This window comes from Pyxicephalus adspersus, chromosome Z (genome assembly GCF_032062135.1).
Source record: "Pyxicephalus adspersus chromosome Z, UCB_Pads_2.0, whole genome shotgun sequence".
NCBI lineage: Eukaryota > Metazoa > Chordata > Amphibia > Anura > Pyxicephalidae > Pyxicephalus > Pyxicephalus adspersus.
This window is the reverse complement of record NC_092871.1, coordinates 83,958,268-83,984,313: the sequence shown is the minus strand read 5'-3', so window position 1 is coordinate 83,984,313 and position 26,046 is coordinate 83,958,268. Positions and strand designations below refer to the sequence as shown.

Here is a 26,046-nt window from a genome sequence, read left to right as displayed (position 1 = left end):
AGCTCAAAAAGAAAAGCCTGTCGCTTGTTAGCATTCTGCAGAGAAGGACCTTTATTAGCCAGCCATGTATTATTATACGCCAGTATTTAAATAACTCTGACATATTACGCAGTGTTTAACAAAGTCGTATCATTAGCTGTCCCTCAAAGGTGCTCACAGTCTAATGTCCCTACTATAGTAATTTGTCAATAACACAGTCTAAGGTCAATTTTTCATGGACAGCAGATTAACCTGCATGTCTTTGCAATGTCCTTGCCAGGGTCTGAAGAGTAAGAACTATGGCTCCACAATCCTCTATTTAGGGAAAATATGTTGTGACTAGAAGGTCAAAAGTAAATCATAAGCTACAAATGGCAAAAACTACACTGGATAGGGATTTAACCAACACAAAAATTTTAAAATAAAGTTTAGCTTTCTACATACTTTACCGATTTAGTTCTTGGCAAATTTGGTAAGATTTTTTTAACGACCTGGATGAAGTTTAGAAAGCCAGCAGACTAAGAAGGTCCTAACTTTATTAGTGTAACTTTTACTATTAAATAAACTACCCAACTAAAACTAATTAGCTAAAATACCTAAAAGACCCATTCTAAAACCTAAATTCGTGGTCATGTAAAGTGCTAGTCCTTTATCTTCTGTATTACAGAGGAGCAGCTTCTGGTGCCCTTATCAGTTTAGATGTGGACATCTTCCATTGTCATTTAGCAACAAGGTTCAGGTTACAGAACACTGGACCAGGTGAGGATGGCATCATGAGGGGATCAGTCTGTAGGGCAAGGACTCTGGTGGTAGATCATTGGATTCTACTCCTAGGAGACGTGCAAATGAGGGACACACGATGGTATTTTTTAGGATAAGCAAAGAAAAAAAGTCATTATAGGATTTGTGATTAGGTAAAAAGGTTACGTGAGAGAGAAATGTGAGATGGTGATTGCAATATATTTTTTTAGATGAACAACATTAAAAATTTACAAAAAGTCCAATGTTTAATTGGATAATCGTTCAGCTAAATCTACCAAGATAAATAGAGATTTTATTTTGGTATGTCTTTTTTTTAGGATGTTGGACACAACGTTATACGCTGTCAAAAGGATGGAAGTTGGAGCGGCAGTTTTCATCTTTGTGACTCCATAAAGGGTCCTTGTGAACCTCCACACCTTTCTGTCACAGAGTCCTTAGTAATTAACTGTGGACAAGGATATGAAATAGGTATTATCAAATATTAGTTTGTTGCTGTATTGCATTGTATTGTAAAAATTGTAATTGTAAATATGTATAGACCTGTACATGGCTTTATTGCAGTGTTCTTAAATGCCCTGCACAGCAACATGCATGGAGATAAAAGTTAATGCTCTCAGCTAATCAACCTGTGCTTACTGATAAGAGTATAATGATGACTTCTTGTGTGGTTTTTCTGTCCAGTTAGCAAGTTGGGTTCCTCACCAAATAGCTGTGGGTCACTGCAGCAGGAGATGCTGGTGACTGGCTGAATTGTTTGACATTCCTAAATCACAAGACTGGATTACCAGAATGCTTAATTTTTTTTACAGATAGGCAATCCAAATCCGATGGCTAGGTATATGATTCTGCATAAATTATTTAGTTTACAGATCAGGCACTGGATAGTTGTACACCTTACATTCCCAGACACTATCTATCATAAAATTATATACTGTGGCTCCATTATATGTGTTCTGGAATTTCCCCTGGACTGATCACGTTGGAATGGCAAGTAAACTTAAAGTGAACCTGTGCCTAGACTTTTGACAAGAACCTGGATGATCCAGCTAACCTTAATGAATTACTTTAAATTAATTTGCTATTAGATGGCAAATGTTTTCAATCCTGGATGATATTTATTCTGATTTTGCTGGATCACCCAACAATATGGAGGCAGATTGTTCTCAGGCTGAGCTACTCTGAGTTAACTCTATTTCTCTTTGGTGGAACACATTATTTCACCATTCTCACCCCCATTCTCTATTTCACCAACAATAGTCTATCTTAGGTAATAAATCAGGCTCACATAATAAAGGAACCTTTAAAAAAGGCCCTCGATGGTCTCTCTAGCTGCTTTTTATGTAAAACAAATAATACTCAACTATCATGAAGGAGACTTTGAAATCTGGAAGTCGAGTTAACATGAACCGCTTAGGGAACCTGTCCCATGTTGAAGTAGAACTCAACTGTTTTGAGGATATTGAACAAGGTGCTCTGGTTCTCCTTACCCTCCAGCCCTAGTTTCCTTCTTGGTCCAGCCTTGGCACTCAACTTAGGTGTAAACCTAAAAAAAGACACTCTAGCTGCTTTTAAGGTAAAATAATTCATCCTCGAAGATCATAAACAGGAAGTTAAAGTTAAAATATGGAAGTCAAGTTAACATGTACCCTAAACCGCTTAGGGCACATGCTTTGTTGAAGAAAAATTACATTTTTTGGGGATATTGGTCCAGGTACCCAAGTTCTCCTTTCTCTCTGCACTCCAGCACTATCCTATTTGGTTCTTCTATTCTGCCCATTTTCCCTAAAGACCAAACTGTCATTGTCATGCTCCCACTCCTCCAGGTGGCGCATCGTCACTCTAACTGAACTCAGGGCACTCCAAGATTGGGTGGCACTTACACATCAATACATAAATGCTTTAGGCTGAAAACTGTACCCTTCCCTATGGTACTCTATACCAAAATCTTGTAAAGGCAACACAAAGAAAACTAATGCACTACATCAGAACAGGTTAGCTACAATATATTACATTTTTGTTCTTGGATTTCACTTAACTCTGAATTCTATCCAAAACACACTCATGGCCATTCATATCGTACAACACAGTTATACTTTTTTTTCTGCTAGCATGTTTATGAAAAGTAAGAAAAGAAAATACAGTCATTTTATTTATAAATTGCTTGTTCCGAAAAAGGAACATTTTGTGCTTTTTTTCTTGCTCTAAACATATTGCTTGAGAAGTTAACATAACGTAAATTCCTCAGAAAATTAACAGCCATGAGGTCCTGCCAGGTAAGGGATGTTCTGTGTCTTGTAGCACAGCACAGCTAGTTCTCAGTCTAACCATCATTGTTCCTTTGCTGTAAATGTGTGCCTGAGAAATCCAATTTTGTGTCTCCCCAGAGGGTTGTAGCTGAAACCTGAATGAGCTCAATATTCACTAATAAAGTGACAAGCTACAGCATTGGAGTCCTGCTCCCTCCGTTAATGTCAGCTTTGGAGGAACTATTGATAATGCCAGATGTTTTCCTGTTTCATAATTGCAGTGATGTTACGTTTATCATACAACAGCGGGTGATAATCTCATGACCCAAGATGCTTCCCTGTGGTCCCATTGTACTAGCGATATGGCAGACTATTAAAACTAAGTGCTTAGGATTATAATTAACATTCTAAATTTTCATGCTAACCTTTTAATTTTAGTAGAAGTCATATGAAATGCTCGTAGATAACGATGAACAATTAATATTAAGGTACAAACACAGTAATCTTAAAATTGCCTTTGCTTAGGATGTCAACCTAATTAGCTAAATGTTGAGTCTCCCTCCCTACTATAAGTGTTTATTGCACATTTTGTCTAGGGGAGAATACAAGAAGTGAAAAATTTACCTATTCCCTAATTTCCACTTTTCTTCATTGCACTAGTCCCCTATAGCCTCTTTTTAAGCTTGACTGGACATCTGAGGTCTTCTCATTTAGTTCAAGTCTGTGAGCTCTGCCTCCCCCTTCACCTGGCCATTTATACAAAGAAGCCTATGGCTGTGAGCTGTATGAATGGACAGGAAGAAGCAGAGGCGAGGAGGCAAACAGTATGCAAGACGCAAAGTGCAATAGCTTATTATCAGGTTAATGTGAATGCAGAAGTTGTTTTCAGTCTTTTTTTATGTGCAGAGTATATTTAAATATTACCTGTTAATCATGCCATGAAGGTCTTTGTTTGAGCTCTTTGTATTATGGGTTGGCAACTGCTTTTCTATTGTGTCATGCCAGCACTGTAACATGTGTCTTTGGCAGACATTACAAGTGGCCTTGCCCACACACATTGCCCAAGCATTGGAAGTGCATGTAGACATTGATCAGAATCTCAGAGATGCAACACATTTCTGTTGTAAATATTCAATGACATTTATATGAAATAAGTGCCCATTCTCAAGCAGAACTATAGAACCCCCCTCCAGTGCATAATAACCTTTTCTCCTACCCAGTATCTATGGCATGGCAACACTGGTTTTGGACTGGTCTTTGATGAAATGACATGAAAGTTCCATCTCTATCCCAAGTCATTGTCCTGTCCACCATATTACTATCACTTGGTCTCTGTGCTTTTGTCTTGTAGGCTGAATTTTGGCTGGCAGAAGGTGCTGGTAAAGTGTTGTACATAGGATCTTGCGCCATGCCTTAGTACTCCTTTCTGGAACTCTCAGCCCTGGTTCAAGCAATGGGCTGCCTCTTAGGAGGACTTATGCAAGTAGCAAAGTACTGTATTGATAGGATGTTGGAATGATAAGAAGGCATTCTCAAGCAGGCTGTGTTTGCTTGCAAACTGCATTCGGCAAAAACCACATATTATGCTGGGCAAGGAAAAAAACATTTGTTTTGTTTAGTTGTTTCTAAAACTTCTATTGTTTAGCTGTTAATCTAGCATTCCTATTTTTCTTATATATATATATATATATATATATTTTAGGAGCTGAATGCAATGTTACCTGTTTGGATAAAGAAAAAAAAGAAGTGGTGATATTACCATACAATGTCACAGAAAGGCATTTGCAGCACTGGATGAATCCAACCAGAATTCAGGTCAGTCCCCTAACAACTACTTAAACATGTAAAAAAAAATAGCCACGTGTTTAGGATCACCATTGCTTGAGATCCAACTAAAAATATTGGAAGTTTTCATCTTGATACAGGAGAGTCTATGCTAGTGTATTTCAACCAGGGTTCCTCCAGAGGTTTCTAGGGGTTCTTCGAGTAATGGGCAATTTGAGTAATTTGTGACTTTCAAGTAAGTTTATGTGACACCAATGATCTTTTTGGCTATCTGTAAGGGTGACATTTGTCCCACTAGACAGCAATAGAAAAGGTTTTCTTCCCACTGACCACCATTCTAATAAACACTGAGCTGTGTATTTAGTAAATATGAAAGGGGTTCCCTGAAGACCAGAAAGTTATCTCAAGGGTTCCTAAAAAATCAAGAAACACTAGAAAGAGCCAGTTCTTCAAGCACTATTTGTTATTTGTTGTTCCTGAAGCAGGGGTCAGAAGGAGCAGTGCTTTCTGCAATGAGAGTTCTTGCAAAGTTAGACACAGCAGTACCTAAGATACGTACCCATCAAGAAAGATGGAACTCTGGCTACCTATTTGTTATTATTACGAATAAAGGGGAAATGTTGAGCAGTAGAAACACCTATCACTGTGTTCCTCTTAGCTCAAAACTCAACTGTGCTTTCTTCCCTTGAATACCTACCTACTAGGAATACCCTACTTTTTAGAATACCCTTTCACCAAATATTTCAAATTCTCACTTGCATTGTTTCCTTTTCATAAACAATTTTGTATTCACCATATTGTCAATGTGCCTCTAAACCTGCTAGAAAGACTTCTCTAACATTCAGTTCTCCTATTTAACAAAACCCCACCATCATCACCACAAAATATCATAGACTCTTCTAGGAGTGTCTAATTACTCTCTATGCTGGACCAGTATCTCTGTGCATCCTCTTACCTCAATATATAAGCTTTTTTGTAGCTCTAGGGGTAAAGGAAAGGGAGTCCAATACTTCTGGGGCATCACCCAACAGCAGCTATCCAGAGTAGATGCTAACCACTTTTTCTGTTTCAACAGCTCAGGTTTAAAACTCTGGTTTTTGTTGCATATATTCAGGAGCATTACTAGAAAATGGCTTCCCCCAAGCAAAACTATAAGATATCCCCCCATTGCACAATCATTTTTGTTGTTTGCAAGTCTTCTGGGGTTGCTCACATGACATTCATGATGGTGGCACCCAACAGCAGGAATCCTGAATAGGAACCAGCCACTGCATACCAGGGAAACCCACCTACCATTTTGCAAATGCTTTGACCTAGTTGTCTGTCCATCTCAATCTGTCCCTTGCAGGGTCCCATGAATCTTTACAGTTGTCTATGTTTTTGTGCTTTCGACACAATAAATTTAAAAACAACTTAATTCACTTCACCTGTCAGTGTTTTTAATGTTTTGACTGATGATGTAAAATTTTACCTTACTCTGCTCGACTGCTCTCTGTGTAACGGATGCTAGTAAAGTTGACGAGAAATGTGGAACTCCTTCTTGACCTTTCACGTCTTTATTACACTTTGAAATAATTCCATTATACACAGAATACGCTTCCAGGGCAGTAAGCCAACTATTTCAAAGCAAAGAGAATGAGAAGGAAAGAAGTAGGGAGGAGAGGGAGCAGGTAACCTGATTTAAAGTCAGTGGGTATTACTAGAACTACATGTAATGCTGAAATGATAAATTATTATAATAAATGGTAAAGAATTCAACTTAGGATGACCCTTATTAGATTTACAGGCCACCCATATATTCTGGCTTTTCTTATAACCCTTACTAATGGTAACTCTCAATTTTATAATTTTCCATGACAAAACTAATGGTCCCCATTACAAGAAAAAAAGAGGATTCTACTGGAATATTATTTTCAAAAATTCAAAGAAATACATTATATGTATTGCTATTAAGAAAAATGCTTTTAGATTCACTTAAAAGTCTTATAACCCAGACAGGCTCGGTATCAAATGTTCTGGAACTTTCTGGTTCTACTAAAGGTTTGGGAACTGGCACAAAACAAAGTTGCTTTTTGGATCTATTTATCAGGTTTCCTCTAGAGGTGACTCTTCTGGTGTTAAACTCACAGATCTATCTATATTAAGAAATCATAAGGACCTCCTTCCTTCTGCTGGTGACCCCCTCTAGTGATGGTGACCCCACAATTCTATCTATATAGAGGATTAAGGACCTCCTTCCTCCTGCTGGTGACCCCTCTAGTGATGGTGACCCCACAAACATATCTATATAGAGGAATCAGGACCTCCTTCCTCCTGCTGGTAACCCTTGAAATAATGGCGACCCCACAGTTCTATCAATATAGGGGTATCAGGACCTCCTTCCTCCTGCTGGTGACCCCCTTTGTGATGGAGACCCCACAATTCTTTCTATATAGAGAAACCAGGATCTCCTTCCTCTTGCTAGTAACCCTTCAAGTAATGGCGACCCCACAAATATATCTATATAGAGGAATCAGGATCTCCTTCCTCCTGCTGGTAACCCTTCAAGTAATGGTGACCCCACAAATCTATCTATATAGAGGAATCAGGACCTCCCTAATCCTGCTGGTGACCCCATAATTCTATCTATATAGGGGAATCAGGACCTCCTTCCTCCTGCCGGTGACCCCTCTAGTGATGGTGACCCCACAATTCTATCTATATAGAGGAATCAGGACCTCCTTCCTCCTGCCGGTGACCCCTCTAGTGATGGTGACCCCACAAATCTATCTATATAGAGGAATCAGGACCTCCCTAATCCTGCTGGTGACCCCATAATTCTATCTATATAGAGGAATCAGGACCTCCTTCCTCTTGCTGGTGACCCCTCAAGTGATGGTGACCCCACAATTCTCACTGTATAGAGGGATCAGGACCTCCTTCCTCCTGCTTGTGACCCCTCTAGTAATGGTGACCCCACAATTCTATCTATATAGAGGAACCAGAACATACATGCTCCTGTTGGTGAGACCTCTATTGATACACTCCACAATTCTATCTTTATTGGTGAAACAGGAGGTCTTGGTAAAGAAACTCCCCATAGGTCTATACTTTTGTTATTGGTTTTATTCTTGCAAGCTTCTAAACTGAACTAACTTTCAGTTTACACTATAATATTAGCAACATTCAGTTTAAAAAATAAGAGATGAGAGGGGTCATTATCTGTTGTCCATTATCAAGTCCATTATTCTTGCATCAAACAGAATTAGCTAATTAGTGTTACGTCGTTTTGGGGAAGGATGAATCACGGCTGATATGATCACACGAGGGACAGTGAGAGGACTCCTAGGAGGGTTAGTATGTTGCCTTGAGGAAGGGATTCTGCACAGCTTTTACAATAAAGTATGAATCCAGTAATTTGTACTGCTGGTGACATGGTCTTCTTTTTTCATGGGCTCCTGTGGTGTTTTCTGTTGGCTGAGGAGGTGAAGGCCCTCGTTTACTGGTGCACCTTGCATCTTCATATACTTACCCCTGATGGATATGTATCTTTCTAACAACCTGTGTAACTAATGTATGATGATAACATCACCTGTATTTTCTAAGTTGTATTCCTTGCAAATGACACACTCTTTGATTTTTTCCATAGAGAATTATTTGCACGGGAAGACGCCAGTGGTATCCTCATCCAGAGGAGCTTGTTTGTATTAAGAGATGTGAGGTAAGTTGAGGACCTACTAAAGTCCATATATCATCATTTACTCACATCTCTCATTTTGTTCTTCCACTGTACTCCAAATTTCAATTTGCTTGCCTCTTCTGAATTTAAGTCCCTAAACTCACTTACATAGTAAAATGTGAAGCTTCACAATGCTTGATCCAAAAGCTTAAACTTAGTTGTATTGTTCAAAGCAAAATTAAAGACACTCCAACCATATTTGTCTTTTGCCCAATGCTGGTACCTTGATTGAGCTATGATTGAGGGTAAGAGTGGTTCTATTATTAAGGCTTATTAGGTGTGTCAGAGGTAGACATGACTACAAAATTCCTCAAAATTGTTAGAACAATAAAAATGATCTATGTGTGGCTTTACAGTCTACTACAGTGTTTCTGAACTAAGGTTCTATGGAACCCTTGGGTTCATCAAAAGGTTTATAGTGGATCCTTGAGAAATGAGCAGTTTGCTGACTCTCAGATCAGTTTAACTGATACCGGTTATCTTTTTGGTTATCTGTAAGGGTGACGTTCTTCCCACTGGCCAGCCATGTAAAAGGCTTACTGTGAGTTGTGAGTATAATAATTATTATACCCACAACTCACAGTAAGCAAATCGCAATATAGAGGGGTCCCCCCACCATTGTACCATAAGTGTATGTAGATCCTATATATACTACATTATTATTGGGAACTATGGGCTATCCTGAGGCGTGTCTTGTCTGGGAAAAGGTGAGCTGTGCTAGCCTCACAACTGAGTAAGAAATAAGCAATGCCAGCTGGAAATTCTTTTATGAAGAATTTTTTTATGAAGAATTTTCTATTCTTCCTTTTATGACCTCTTCATGACTAGGAGAGTGTTGGTGGGATCTCCCAAGCATATTTTATTTGCTGTCATTGTATGCAAAAATCATAACATTATTAGAATAAAAAACAGAAAGTAGAGATGTAATTGGTTAAAAAATATATTTTATCTCCAGGGAAAACAGTGAGATAGGCAATTTCTTGTCAGTACCATGTTGTACCATGTAGGGGACCTTTCACTGAACCTTTATAGAGATCCATTCTGACTAGGTTGGCCCCCTGATACATCAGATAATTGAACAGGAAGGGGGTTTATGGCTAAAGTAAACATACATGAATGGATGGTACAACATGCGTGTGAATCTAGAACACCAGTAAACGTTCAGCATCACGCTAAAGAACTTTTGAACCATGCAATGTTTTTTTTTTCTTGGTTTGGTAAAAGCACTTTCGGTGGTAACATTGATTTTGCTGACTTTTTTGATTGATTTTAAGACTTTTGTGTAGGCACAGTTAATATTTCGAGAAGTTATCTGTGAGAAACCTGTCAGTTTTTTAGATCAGTTTCACCTTCATTAGGAGTCATAATCCTAAGTAAAAAACTTGGTAGGGTCAATGGAGAGGCACCGACCCCACTGCCAACTGGAGTAAAGTGGTTGTTGGTGGCTTGGAGCAGATGGGCTGTGGCTTCCTTATACTATGTTAAAAGAGAGAAAATGTCTTTTGATCTGTTTTATAGCAGCTTCGGACTTGATTAGGGATCCTTTTTTGTCCATAACCAGGCTCTGGTTGGTGTCTGCCTAATAGATGGTTGTTGGAATCTTTTGAAGATCCAAGCCTACTCAATTACTGGAGTACCAGATAGGGTGCTGGTACCAAGGCTGGAGGTCTGTGTGTGTTCAGTTAAGAACACCTTGATTGATGACTGATACCAAAAAAGAATTTAGGTCTAAACCTTATTTGTAAATAATGAAAGGAATGCAATTAACTTGTTTTTGGGTATTAGGAACCCCGTCTTCTTCAGGGATCTTAGTGATATTATTGGGAATTATTGTGGAACCACTTTAAAGACCACTTCAAGTTTTAAATATTCTGAACCAGACTTGCAAGTTACTTGTTTTCCACTATACATAACTGAAATTGTAACACTGTTTCGTCTTCATCCACAGCCTTTCATTGCAGATAATTATTGTGATGGTGGAAATAATTGGGCTTTTTGTGACTACGATGGGGGTGATTGCTGTGCCTCAACAGTTAAAACAAAAACGGTAAGAGTAAAGATTTCATACATTTCTTTTTACAATATGATTTCAAATAAAATATTCTCTTTTACGGGTACTAAAAACTATATATTTTTGGTACAAGAAAGATAAAATCCTAATTAGTAGGGATGAGTGCGAGTCCCTATTTTACCCAAAATTTGCCAATTTTCTTGAGTTATGAAGATGTGGAGAGGAGAATCTGTAATCCCATCCTTAGTTGACAACAAACAGGTTCAGTAGCATGGGTGGATGTGTAAGATAACCTAGTTGGCCATTCCAGAAATCATTTGAGCTTCAACTTTCCTATGGTAGCATGACAATGCTGTACTGAAACATTATTATGAGTCCTCTTTGAACTACCATTGTAGACAACACATTCCCTAATGTCAATGAGATGAGGGAGGGTGTGGTGTCTTTTAGTCATAACACATTTTCTGTCCTAAGTATCAGTACCATAGATAAGCATTCTCACCCTAGGAAAGGATAATTTTTACTAGAAGGAAAAATAAAATTAATGTAACCACAGAAGTAAGCTGCAGTCAATCACATTTTGGGTTTAACTAAGCTTTAATACAGACCCCAAAGAATGCAAATATACCCCCCATTTTCCTATCCTCACCCTTTATCATCGAAGTCATAACTCACATAGGGCTAGAGACTTACCTACAGACACCACTGATCTGGCTCTTGGGGCAGACCATGAGATCACATTGGATCATAGGATCCCCTATACCAGCACTGATAGGCTCCTGGGCCTGTTGGGCTATAAGATCCCCTTATGACAGCACTTATCCCATTGCTGAACACAGTGCCACAGGCAAAAAGGAATGTTGGTTAAAACAAATCTGATCTTCCTTGTTGAAGCAAAGCACAAGTTTCCTTTAAGCAACAAGGAATTCCAATTTTAATAAATAAAAAATAATTTCTAAACCATAATATGTTCCATTTTCACTCATTGTCAGAGTCAAGAGATTGATAAGAAAATAAACAAGCGGTATAATTTGACATTATAGCCTGATCATAAAAAAATATGTCATGTAGGGAGCACAAAATTTGGATTTTCAAAGAAATCTGTGGAATTTGCACACCAAAACCGATTCCAAAGAAAAATTGCACCCATATGTTTGTCCTTTGTTCTTATAAGTAATAAAAGGTATGATTGATGTTCCTTGTTGTATTATTTGAAAAAATCAAATTTTTGGCATTAAGAGTAGTTAAGCATATGCTTTCTGTCTAAATAAAATATGTTGCATCTCAGTTTTGCTGGCATTGATCAAAGACATTGGCTCCTTTAGTAATTCTTTTTGTAAGCCCATGACAGCTTGAAGGCTTTGGAGAGTATAAAGCTGAACTCCGGCCATCCCTTTAGTCTTCTGTGGTTGTACATGCTCCTCTACTGGACTAATATTGATTTTTGTGATTTTAATGCTTTCTGTAAGCTTCTCACAATTGACATTAGAAGCTGCAGAAAGTCTGATAGTGTCCGTCTCATTTAGTGGTTGGAGGACATCCAACATCATCCATTCTTTTCCTCCTTCCTGGCTGGAGGACATCCAGAATCACCTAGCCTTCTCCCTCTCAACCTGACTCTCCCTAACACTCTCTATTTTATTCATTAGGTTTCAATTCTTTCAATCATAGAGTCTCATCATCTCATGTGGGTTTAACTGCATGTAAATGCAGTCTGCCCAGGAACACCCACATCTACCATTCGAGGCACTTTGACATTTATGTTCCTCCTCCCAAGAGCCACCCTTCTCCTTCCTTAAGGACTGAGGATTTTGAAGAGCAGTTCTGAGGCAGGGTGCTGTGATGTTTTCAGAAAGGTATAAACAACACCATTCCAGCCCATCCTATGAGCAAGAGACCCATTGATGGGTCCAACTGGGTTTAAAATTAGGCATGTAAGGAAAGCAATCCAGGCATTTTGACACTCACATACCTACTCCCAAGAGCCACCCTTCTGCTTTCATTAATACTGAATGTTCTTGAGGCATTTCTAAGGCAGTGTGGTGCAATATTTTCAGAAAACTATGAACAGCACCCTTCTGGGCCCTCTTATCAGCTAGAGAATCAATGATGGGACCCACCTGGTTTAAAACAAGGCATGTAAGGAAAAGCAGCCACCCTTCTGCTTTCATTAGGTCTGAATGTTCTTGGAAGCATTTCTGCAGCAGGGAGGTGCAATGTTTTCAGAAAACTATGTAGAGCACCCATCCAGACTCTTCTACCAGCCAGACACCCATTGATGAGAAAACATTAGGGCATTTAACCCTTTACAAATCTTGTTCCAAGAGCCACCCTTCTGCTTGCATTAGGATCAAATTGAATGAGAGTGGTTTTAAGGCAGGGTGCTGCAACGTTTTTGGAAACCTATGAACAACACCATGTTGGCCCGTGCTACCAACCAGAGACCCATTGATAAGATCCACTGGTTTTAAAATAAGATATGCAAAGGAAAACAACAATGTTGATGAAGGAGTGAGGAAGAAAACAGACAAAGAAACCTCAGCTTTAATCACTCAACTATAATACAACAACATGTAATATCTTGACTTTTTTTCATAATTGTATACATCTGTCTCCATTAATACAGTTAGCTAGAGTTGGCAGACTTTAAAGGCACCTGCATGTGTTCGCATCCTCCCATCTTCCAAGCTGCTGGTGTGATTGGGAGAAGAAAGATTAAAGTGTGGTCCTTTTTCCCTTGGACCAGATATAGCTGTTTACTACCATCAGTGTATGTTTTGTATTAAACATCTTTTTGTAAGGGTGTATTTCTTGGACCGTTCTTGCAAAGGGATTCCTTACAGACAATGACAAATGAGAAACAGAATTTGCAGTTCAGTTCCAGCGATCCTCATTTCTCAGGACCACACAGTACTTTACAGATTTTAACAGAGAAACATGTTAGAGGATATGGCAGGAACATGTTCTAGACGTATTAGTTATGCTTACATGGCCTACAAATGTTTTCTGTAAATGAAAAGACCTTTGTGTCCTGTGTGCACTTAGGTATTGGTAACATTGTTTTTCCTTGAAATTCTGAGTTGTATAGTAAGGTTTATATGTAGGCGCTCCGGGCTATGAAATGAAAAGTGTGTTTGCTGCATAGCTGTATCTAGAACCCGCAGTGTTGGAACCTTTAGGGAGATGAGGTTTGAGGCTACACATGTATACATCACAGGCTTTTTTCCTCCACCCTTGCTTCTAACCAGTGCTAAAGGTAAAGTTTTCTTTTTATTATTTGACTTCCTATCCCAGCCATCATTACAATTCAATCAAGGCAGCTTTACAGTATTTCCAACTAAAACCTCCCCATGGGCTCCACTTAGACCCCCCATGTTCCCTATTCTCTATGGGTGGGTAGAGATAAGTGAAACTGGGGTCAGCAAACTTTTTTAGCTACTAGGCCATCTCAGGAGGTCAAGAAGGCACACTAGACCGGACTCTCTCTTGAGTACCGCGCTGATGGCTCTGCCCCCCACCAGGAATGCTCCTGAAGAGAAATCCCTCTCCTCCGCAATGCATACAGAGGGGAGGAAATGTCCCCCCACCCCGTCAGTGGAAGTGTTAACGTCGGCCGCAGTAAATAGGTAAGGGAGGCATAACAAGGAGGCTCAAGAGCCGCATGTGGCTCAGGAGCCGCGGGTTGCTGACCCCTGCCGGCCGGGATTAGGCCAATCGACCAGGGGTGGTGTTAGGCCAGAACGGACTACTGGCTAGGCCGTATCTGGCCTAAAGGCTGGAGTGTGCCAACCCCTGTGCTAGACTATGGTTTTTACTGGGGTTGTCAGAATACAATTTTTTTCCTCCGATTACTTGACTTTCTATTTCAACCATCTTTACTATGCAATCACTGTAGGCTTTACAGCCTTCCCGGATAAAACCTTTATATGAGCTTCTCTTAGAGCCAATACTTTCCTATACCCTCTTGGTAAGTAGGGATAAGCAAAACTGCTAAATTCTGATTTATGCTAGGGTTCTCAAAATGGTCCTAATATTTGCTGAACGTAGTTCCCCCATTGAAATCTTGATAGAAAATTTTAAATTTGCAAGGCTAATAGGCAAGCTTTTGTCAAAAAGAACACAGGTATTGCTATAGTAGATGTGTACCAAAATGTGGCATACCATATGGCGAGACGAAGTTATTTTCATGCAGCTTATAGGGTAACATTAAAAAAATATATATATATCAATAAACCCAAATCTTGTCCCCCAAGGGTGTGGGCATTTGTGTGGGGGCCTTTTATGCAACCTGGAATCTGTCCAGTCATCAGCCCAAGTATGGAGAGAAAGGATACCACTGTTTTTCATTCCTGAAAATGGTATCCTCTTCCTGGGCATTGTGAAGGAGCTGTATATATCTCAGAACTGGTTAGAAATAAAACAAAGCATTTAGCAAGTAAAATGTATCCCTTTTACGCTTGAAGTTTGACATTAGCAAATCATAAATTATATAGTATGCATGCTACAGTGTGTTTTTCTCATTGATCTCTTATAATTTATTACATTTCTTTATTTAATTGGAAATTTTATTTCTGTTCATTGACTTTATCTTTCTCTTGTTACCTGTAGGTGATCCCATTCCCAGCAGGTTGTGATGTGCTGGAGAAGTGTGCATGCTTGGACCCCAATGCAAAGGAGAACAATCCTAATACCCAAAGGCCCAGCCATGGCTAGCGCTGTGCATGTCTGGAACAACCCCAACCAAAGGCAGACTGGAAAACATAAACACATTCCTTCAGTTATTTTTACATTTACATTGAACTGGATAGAGTTTGTCCACCAGGAACTGTTAAACACAAACCAGTCTGCCCATTTTTTTCCAACAGAGAACTGGGAATCAATGCATTATGATTTGAATGCCATAAGGAACAAAAACATCAAAATCAAGTACGCGTTAAGCTGTGGTATGGCCAGAAGATGACAAATACAAAAAACAAAAAAACAAACAAAACAAGCCATAAATACATTTCTCAGCCAGCTAGACAGGACTTCTTAGCTCTCCTTTTCTATTATCGATAGTTAGAATGGAAATGTGTAAGAATTCACGGTGGAACAGGGCTGGCTGAGGGATTGAGAAGACGATGTATAGGTTTGCAGTCATTGCAGGCTCTAGTGTTCATTTATCCATCTAAACCTCAAGCTGTGCACTTTTTTCCTGTTTGATGGCTTCTAACCGCCTCATAACAGATGTATAAGATATCTCCAAATGCCACCAAAACCCAACACTAGTTGTTTGAGCATAACTGTTGCTGCTATTCTTGCTGCTATGTCCCATACGGCTATTTTTCCTTACTGTGTCAGGTCAAGTGGAAATTAACCCAAACAACCAGTCTGCCTTAAACCTTGTCTTTGGCCTGGCCTATACAATTCCAGGCTTCGTCCTTAGAGAGGTACCAACTTAGAACCCAATATTGGTATAGGTTTGTACCTCCTGATCAAGCCTAGCCTGGACTACGGAGTGATGAAATATTATGGAAGGTTAGAGAAAAAGGCAGAGTAGACTGTGTTGACTATTCTCCTAACAGCTGCTCCTTACAATCTGTAACATCTGATAGTGTTATAGTGTTTCAGCATCGGACTATGTTAGATCTTTCCATGCATGTCAGAAATGTCCTGCATATGAATGGAAAACACTGCCCATTTTATTACCCCGTATCAATAGTTTATAGTTTCTATGCTCCTTTTGTTGAGTTCACACAACTCAAACTTTCATTTCTAGGTATTGTGTTCCGACATGAAATACATAACATGTAGGCTGGAGGCTCAGAACTCCAGAATACACCCATATTGAGTTATGCTGAAAGGAGAATATACTTGTTCAGTAGTATGTACTTGGTTTTGTAGTAGCGCAAGCAGCATTTTATTATTACTACAGGCCCAGTCTTGCAAAGCGATACATACTGTATATACTGCTAAGCACAGTAATTTGGGGTACATATGCAACACCATTATTTTATTTAATTTTTTTGGTTTTTAAATGGGACCCGACATTCTTCTTTTGCTGCTGAGAAAAAAGTGTTTGTTCAAAAAGACGCTCTGCAGACACGCAAATGTGTATGCTGGTGTCCAAAGTTCAGAGATCTTGTGACATCCAATCAGTGAATAGTCCTGATACAAGGTCTGTGTAAGATGGCAGCTTTTTTTTTACCTCCTCAATTCCTGAAGGATTAAACCCAACTCCAGCCCAAAATGTTTCTTTTTAGTTATGGATAGATTTGGGTATAGAGTATACTTTTACCAAGCTTTTGAGATTTCAACTCCTTTCCCGTGCCTGTGACAAGCCTTTAGAAGAGCAAGAGGGGACACCTGTTACTGGGACAGGGAACCATATTTAGAATAAATAACTAGAGATTGGGGTTGAGTTTACCAGAACCTACATTTCCGGCAAGCTCTAGGGCAGTTTTTCTCACCAGGGTTCACCCAGAGGTTGCTAGGGGTTCAACAATGTTGAATGTTGTATGTTATACAATGACCAGCAATGTAAGAGACATTCTTCTTACTGACCACCGCACTAATATACTGTGAGCTGTGGATTTAGTAATAATATCCCTGAAGAGCTTAAAGTTATTTTAAGGGTTCCACCTTGTTAAAAAAGGTCTGGAAAGACTTCTCTAGGCATTCGTAGATTGCAAAAAAAATGCCAACTACTGTGGCCTTTTGGGAGTTGCAAACTTCAGTGCCGTTGGCAGTGTAACAATCGACTTCTAGTTGATTGTCTACCTTGCAAACCTCTCACAGAATGATGATTGTTAGGGGTGACATTGCCCCTTATAATCACCAGCTTATATGAATGTTTTGTCATTGTCTCCCAGTCTGTTGTCAATGTGTACAACCGACTGCCTCCTCACTGGTTCTTGGTTGGTAAGGGTGGTACCAACAACCACCAGCCAATTGTATTAATCTTTGTTATTTACCCCAGCAACAGGTCCTCATTGGAACCCACTTGCAGAATGGGTATGCCTCTAATGGGTTAGACCTACTTTAAAGGACTTTCTGCAAACCTATAGAGAAACTGGGTGCTTTGCCTAAACAAGGTTTACCCTTTCCCAATTTTGGAGGCCACAGAGATTTCACATCACTTATTGTCCCCCACAGAAAATAAGATGAAATCTCTCCAATATGACCACAAGCTGTAGTAGAATAATGAAAGCCAACACACCTGAATGAAACTTCAAAAACAAGCATAATCCACCAAAGTTTCATGGACAAGTCTGTCACCTTTAAATGGGTCTTTGACATTTGTGGGTTTTGGTTGTTTTTGTACATCACTTTATAATTATGGCCTCAGTAAAGCATTGAGGTCTTCATGCGTGGTGTCCTATCTTCCACATGGCTACACCATTGGCCGAGCACCCTACAGCCGGGCGTTAAAAGTTTAATCCCTACCCTACTCTGTCCAAAACTAATAAAAAAGGTTTGAGTTGAAGATGGGCTTAAAGGGCATTCCCTGGGGTTTTTTTCAAGCAGGTTCCAGCTACCTCCCTTCTGGTTTTTTTTTGTTTCACTTTCACTGGCTTAATAATTGTCAGTTTTTTTTAGTTCTTTTTCCTGTGTTAAAAAAAAAAAATCAAAAAAAAGCTCAAAAAAACTTTGTTGAGACTGAGATGAGTGACATTTTAAAAACTGTCCAAAATGAAATGAAAAAATTGTATATTATTTTTTAAAGGGACATATTATACTTAGTTGTAGGCAGAGAGCTACATCCACACTGCCCACGTGGAGTTGGCTTACAGAATGTTTAATAATCTTGTGCATTCCCAGTGTGTGAAATTAAAGCCCCAACTAATCTATTTTAAATCATCTTAATACATTTCAGGATCAGGTTTACAAAGTCTTAAAAAACAACTACAGCCCAAGTAGGCAAAGTCTGTCCCCTGCCAGCATGCTTCAGTTGGCCTCTCTGCAGACATCGGACACACCCCTGTGGTTCACTGCTAGCAAAGCTGATTGGAGAGCTCTGGCTCAGTGGATGTGGCAGACTTCTACAAGGACGCTAATGCTTTTACTCCTTCTCTAAAGCAGGGGCGGGCTTTTCTTCTTGAGTTGTGGCTGCTTTCTAAAGCTAAGCAACTGTGAGACTTTGCACACCTTTTGTTTTATTGAACCAGCAATGTATTTAGCTGATTCTAAACTGAAAGTTCAATCGGGCTTTAATTTTCATTGACAGAATTTTAACGTGTGTTTGTGCTTTCTATGATATATATATATATATATATATATATATATATATATATATATATAGAAAAATATTTAAGACAACAAATATTTTGCAAACAGTATTTCACTGAGCTCTAGTTACTGCATAGAATCCTCACCACGGCCCGATCTTACCATAGCAAAAGGCTGCTAATAGACAGCAATGCAAACATATTATTTGGCCTCATTCTGTCTGTCAAAATACACAACTACTGCTCTCATAGTCTATGTTCGTATGTATCTTTATCACACACACACATATAAAATTTTATTTTATTTTTTTTACAAACCAAACGAGTGGTAACACTCAACAAACCATGAGTGGAATTACAAGGGTGAGCACACAGACCGAATAGTATTGTGGACTACTCTGTATAGAGTGGACTCAGGGTAATTGCTTCTAAAGGGTTAATTAAAAGGATGACAAAATGTATAGGCTCCTGTTACCTTCTTCGTTGCTTCTAAATTTTTAGCCAAACTCCAAGTAAACATACATGTCACATACATACAGTCCATCAAGTCTCTGATAGGCTGTCCTTAGTTGAAGACCAATTATAGCGCTGTGGTGCACCATATTTTATAGAATATACTGTTTATTATTATTATTATTATTATTATTATTAATAATAATAATAATAATAATAATATAAATTATTAGTAGCTCCCAACCACGGACAATGGGCTACAAAAGGGCTGATGCATTGAATCAGTTCTTGCCAAATGCCTAGTAGCTGCCTAAACATTGCTGACAGTCTACACTTTTCCATAAGAATAAAGCCAATTAAATGTTTTTTGTTAATGTTAATTTAGATTTGCATGAAGATTGGGAATCATTGTTCTAAAGATATCCACCTATTATATATAGAACTTCTTGTACTCACAAAAACAAAACATTTCTAGAATATAAGGAATATATAGAAAGGTTTACTTGGTCTCCCCTGAAAAAGGGCAGTACCCCTTTGGGGGTAACCTACCCTTTGGCCTGAACACCTTCCCACAATAATATTGCACATTTTGACATGTGACGATTTATACCAGATATATAAAGCGTGGTATCACCTAAGATTTGGTGAGGTCATTACTGTGCTGCTCACCTTTCTCCTTGCCAGAAAAGTAGCTCTACCTGAAGACTTGTTGTGTAAAGATCGCAGTACTTCCTTAGGTCTGGTGATCTGTGCTTCCCGCTACTTCTTGATCATTAACCTATCAGATATTAAATCACTGGTCAGTAGGGAGCAAAACTGACCTGAAAAGCAAATTCCTGCTCTTTTATCAAGGTGGCCACCACCTCAACAGAAATTAGTGATGGGGAAAGATCAGCTGAAGTGAACCATAAGCAGCAATGTTGGCTAATCCTTTGCCCTCTGTTTGCCTTTTGTCCTCCATGATATTGGTCCAGTGGTAGGGTTTTGCCCATCATACCAGTCCACCATATGGACTTAGAACTAGGATTTGGTAATGGTACAGTGGCCTATAATAAGACATAGTAAATCTTGAGTAAAACCTGAGTCACATATATTCTACTTGATTCCAATGTGAAAATAGGTACAGTTTATATAAAAGATGGGTGGATCTTAGAATAAAAGATTGAATAGACTCATAGGAAGATATCTGTTTATCTAAAGGTCAGTGGTGAACACACCACATTGAGAGGGACTTCCTGATCTATAAGTGTTTAATGCAATCCATTCTTCCAACCAAAGTCGTGAAAATCGCACACCTTGCAGCCCAATTTGTATCACAGTCTGACCCGTCTGATTAATGATTCAAAAAATGCTGATTTTTGTCTTGTTATTTAGTGCAACAATTTTTTACTCAGCAGAGGGCCATATTTAATCCACCCTTTTTGATCTGGAAATTCAAAAGGTAGCATGAAGCTTTATAACTATGCAGATTTCTTTTTTCACTTACTGTGTTAAAAGAAAAACAATGGATCCACTGCTAAAATCAACCAATAATAAAGCAATGGTACAAGGGGAGGAACTTTAGAAGCTGAAGTTAAATGTTACTCCCCCCAACACACAACTTTTATACCCAAAAAGATACCCTCCTCATTGCTGGTTTCCTGCTCCATTGGACAGCACATACACTTCTATGCTCCCCAGAATCTTAGGGGACTACACGCTGAGCCAAGCTGAGCTCTCCTAGCCAATAAAAGTTGAATGTAAAGGAGTCTATACATTATTTTGACTACATTATACAGTGAGTTTAACTTTAAAGCTCATTTCCATGCCTTGCCTCACCAGTCACCTCAGACCTCACTTTCTGTGCTTATTGCATATTTTTTCCAGGTAAGGTGAGGGATTGTCTCCTCAGGGGTGGTTTCATCTTTTCCTTTACTTATTTAATGTCCTCTTTCTCTGGGGACATCTTGTGGCAAAGAAGGGGTAGTGTAGAGTCAGCACTGGAGTAGGTGATTATTGCCCAAGAACAAATTAAAAATAATTTTAAAAAATAAAGACATTTTTAAATCTGGCTTTGAGATTGATATGTTGTGGTTGTAGAAAAAAAAAAAACAGGATCCATTTATTTTAAACCAGGTCTGTGTGCTCAACTCTAATGTACACCAGCAGGTATTGGGAACTGATATTTATTGCATTATAAACAAAAAAGAATAAAAGAAAACATATAATAAATGACCTGCTTGTGTTAAGAAATAAAGTATATATAAATATATATGTGCGCGTGTGCGTGAACATGTGTGTGTATGTCGCCCAGGTGCACTGTTGTTTGCTTCTCTGTATATTTTACAAGCTACATCTGCATATACAAAACTGTGATCTCCTGAAGATATATATATATAAAAAAAAAAAGAAATGTACTTATAATATGGAATTGCTCTTCCTTATTTATGTATTGTAATGGAACTTTTATTTGTAATATGAAACCTGATATTTTTTTTTTTTTTCGATCAAGAACAACTGAAAAACAAAAATGTTGACTTTTCTTACAAACATGTTACCATACCTACTGTAATTTTAATGTTCATTTCTCTACTTCCTCCCTTCCTCACCTCATGTTTGTGCTGCTCTGTATTGTCATATTTAGAGTCAATTTTTTTTTTGAGAAAAAAAAAGTCTAATTTAAAACAAACCTCCAAGCAATATATAAAGATGTAAATAGTAGAGCTTATTTATTAAGAATGTCATACATTTAATTTATATCTACACAATGTTATTTTTAAGTTATTTTACTTTTCCTCAATACAGTTTTAACCATTATTTGTCATTATTTCACTTTTTTTGTTTAATTGTTACTCTTATATAATGGTCATGTTTCTAATGTTTGAAAAAAAATCACATTTTGCGTACCTTATTTTGGCAATATATATTATCCTGTGACTTTGTATTGAATGTTTTTGAAGTATTTTAATGACCTCTTGTTTTGGCAGTGCAGTTTAAAAGAAGGTTTGGGTTTTGCTCTTTTTTTTAATTATCTGTCATGGGTCTGTTTGCAGATGTGCAGGTTAAAGTGTTTCCATGACCAGGCTAAGGACATTCAAGTATTTACAACAGGCTTTGAAACAAAATGGTATTGACCTCTGTAGCTGCAGGTGCTATGGAACAATTCATAGTCAAAGTTTACATAGAAGGTCAGCAGCTCCTCCATTTTGGTAGCAATGAGGTCTGAACCTCCTCCCCAGCCATAAGTCAGCAGTTTAGCCCTTTTTCTTGCCCTGACTGGCAGCCTTACAGCCTTCAAATCTCAAATCTTCTCTTCACTTGTTAACTATAAATTAATTGCTCAACAGTGCCTACTGCTAGAGAGATCACTGAGGGCTTGTTCTGTAAACACAGGCACATACCTAAAGTTTAGGTTGGAGGTAAGCGTCTCTCTCAGTAGGTCTGTCCTTCAGCACCCCCTTCCAGCAGCAACTCAGCAGCTAAATTCTGCCTCCCAACAGTGTCACAACAACTCAACTTACCTTTTCCCACCTTTCAGGAGTCACTTAGTAACTCAGCTCAGTCTCACCCTTACCATGCTATGTATTAGCAGCTCAGTTCCTTTGGCTTCTCCTTTCTAACAGAAACTCAGCAGTCTTGTTTTGCTCCCCAATAGTGACTGGGCAACCCAGCTTACCTTACTCCTGCCTTCCAGAGGTTACTTAGTCTAATCCTCTCCCCAGCAATAAATCAGTAGCTCAGCTCCATTTTCTTAGCAGTGATCCAATCTCAGCCTCAGGTTGTTAACTTGGAGGATGAATTGTTTCACAGTGCCTGCTGCTACAGAGGTCAGGGCTTGCTCTGTTGCTACAGGCACATACACAAAGTTTAGGTAGAAAGTAACTCCTTCATTCAGTAGCTTGGCTCCTTCAGCTCCCGTTTTCAGAAGTGACTCAGCAGCAACTCAACTCACCTCACTTCCTTCCTGTCAAGAGTTACTCTGAAACTTACGAATGACTTAGCAATGACTTAGTAATACCTTTTCTTTGCAGTGATTTGGCAGCTCTAAATCCTTCAAATCTCTGATCTCTTCTTCAGCTTTTAACTGAAGAGTTTACAAAAGATGTGCCCTGCTCTCAAAAGCCTATTTCCTTCATCTCACACACATTTTTGAAGCAATTCAGCAATTACTCAGTGACTCAACTCAACCTTTCTCCTTCCTTGCAATAGTCCCTCTTCAGCTGAGCTAAGGTTGGTCCCCCCTGTCCAGGTATGACTCAGCAACTCAGCTACCCTTTCTTACACTGACTGACAGGCAACCTTACAGCCTTCAAATCTCTATACTCAACTAGTCTTCAACTTATCTTCATCTATGATGATGAATTGCTCCACAGTGTCTGCAGCTAGAGAGGTCAGTGAGTGCTTCTCCTAAAGATTGTTAAACAATATGCAAATATTTTAACATCAAAAGCCTGGCCCCAGGTTCACTTTACGACAACCATATAACAGCTGCTTTCTCATAAGTGTCTGTTCATATACAGTACAGAATTATATGTTTTATTCAGCCATTACCATACATGCAATGCTGATTTGTTCTAAAAGGGACACTACCACCAAAAGTATAATAAATAAAGTTATCTTTATTAATGCTATATCTATTTTGCTTAGATTAAGAGAAAAATATTTTAATACATCTGACAAGTACTATAAATGGTGTAAATGTAGAGCAAAATTTAAAAAATTGCATTAAGTAAGGAACTTACTAGTATAAGGTTGGTAGTGATTTATTGGAGAACTTCAGTCAGGGCAAATTCTATAAACAAAATATGTAATAAATATAATATGATATGAATATATATATATATAAAAATATGTTATAAGCATTTATTATATATGGATGTATCTGCACTTAAAGCTTCAAATCAGGTCTCATTGACTGAATTTATCTTTTAATAATAATAATTATAATAATAATAATGATGTATTATTGTTGTAATTGCTTGTATCTACATCACACAAGCTGCACACACAACAACAACAAGTAATAATATCAATATTTGTGTTAGCTAGCTTGATACAGGCCGAAAACATTGTAAGAACCTACTTTTCACTCATGGATTTGATTCACTACAAGAAGTTTAGGCGTTTCACTAAGCAAAGCCATTTTAACACATGTAATCATATCATGTGGACAACGCTTCTTTAAAACAAGGGACATTTCCATGAACTAGGATTTGGGTTGCAAAAATGTGCAATAATGAGTGTTGAAAAGTCAAGTACAGTCAATCAATTTTTTAAGGTCTCTGTAGAGCTTCACACCAGTCCCTAGACCTGAAAGTGGAGTGGATAGATAGTGAGACAGTGTTTTACAGGGTTTGATGGTCTACAAAATTGGCTTTGAGCTCCCTCTACCAGCTGTGGGATTTTACTGGTCTCCTTTACCAGCATGCTTTGCATTTTTTGTCTGTGAATTTCCACTCTCCCTCTCAGAGAAGAGGGGATACGATAGTGAGTACATCAACATAAAGCTCTGTTGGAGAGCCACTAAGTAAACCTAACTCAAACTTTTTGGAGATTTAATAAGTACACCCACTAAAGTCAGTTATTAGGTGGTCAGTGAGTGCAGAAAAGGTGATCACATAAGATAATTTTTTATCTGTAAATCTTTACACCAGTCCCTAGTTTTGAAGGTAAAGTGGCTAGCTGGTGGACAGTGCTTTCTAGGGTGTGATAACCAGCAAAAGCATGTCTTGAGTTCTCTCCATCAAATGTGTGATGTTACTGGTCACACCAGTACGTTTTGTGTTGTGAGACCTTCCACCTTTCGTCTATGGGAAAGGGATATATATGTACTTATTCACATTGTGTACAAATAAAATATGTTAGTGAATTAGTGGGTACATCAACCTCAAAGGACCAATGAGTACACCCAACGCAAACTCCTTTGGTGAGCCAGTAAGAACACCATCTCAAAGTGCCAATGAGTATATCCATTTCAAGCTCTGTTGGTGAGCCAGTGGGTACACCAACTTCAAACTGAAATGACTACACCAATTCTGTAGGTGAAGAATGAGTCCCCCCTCATGAAATTATGTTGCAAAGCCAGTGGGGTTGAGTAAAGTGAATTATTACTCTACAGTCAATCAGAACACATAATTAAAAATACTAGTTATTGGCAGAATACCAGTCTGCTTCCTTGCAAGAGTACCAGGCACAACTCATGGTGGTGCACAGAGAAGTTGCAAACTGAATATGAAAACAAAACAGGAGATTCATGAGCTCTTTGCAAGAACCTCACATCAGAATATGGATAGCCTGGCCATAGCAAGACATAGACATTAGGCACTGTGGGAAACAAGAAAGTGGCTACCTTTTAACTCTTTAAAGTAATGTACATTGCCATAAAAGGAAAATGAGGGCCACATGGAATACAAAGAGAAGCCCATTGAAGTCTGAACATCTGGAAACACTTCTCGTTGAGAATAACAAATGTAAGCACTCGTGTTGTAGGATTCCCAGAGACTAGTATTTGTTTTACTCTATAATACAGATTAGGTGGACCCAGTGAAAGGCATGTAAGGCAGCTCTCCAGCACTCAGTTTCCTCCTATTAACACAACACTCACTTTTGTCTGCAGACTTTGTAACTTTCAGCAATTTAAGACGCAAAGGCAAAAGTCTTGACAAGCTCAAGGTAAACAAGCGTTACAGGGGAAATTAGGAGTGGAAGAAAAAGTCACAGCTGGTAACAGTAGATGATGTGACAGCCACTAAACCTTTCATTCTGGCCACCCAGACATAGAAATGTGTCTCTTAAAGGACAGCTTTTTACAACCTTTTGAACATGTAGGAACCCTGCAAGCCCATGTAGCATTGCCACACAGTATGGTGCATTAGGGTAGCTCAATGAAAACAAGTGGGCTTTCGA

The 26,046-nt window shown here is 38.7% G+C and overlaps 1 protein-coding gene across 1 annotated transcript in view; it reads left to right on the top strand.

Annotated features, from left to right (window-relative positions):
- Positions 1–23,771, top strand: part of PAPPA (pappalysin 1) — a 146,955-nt gene extending 123,184 nt beyond the window's left edge. The window contains exons 18-22 of the mRNA XM_072430152.1: positions 1,059–1,209; positions 4,690–4,802; positions 8,401–8,472; positions 10,439–10,537; positions 15,110–23,771. Coding sequence (XP_072286253.1) covers positions 1,059–1,209; positions 4,690–4,802; positions 8,401–8,472; positions 10,439–10,537; positions 15,110–15,214 — 540 coding nt within the window. The 3' untranslated portion in view covers positions 15,215–23,771. The remainder of the gene's footprint in view (positions 1–1,058; positions 1,210–4,689; positions 4,803–8,400; positions 8,473–10,438; positions 10,538–15,109) is intronic.
- The last annotated feature ends 2,275 nt before the right edge of the window (positions 23,772–26,046 follow it).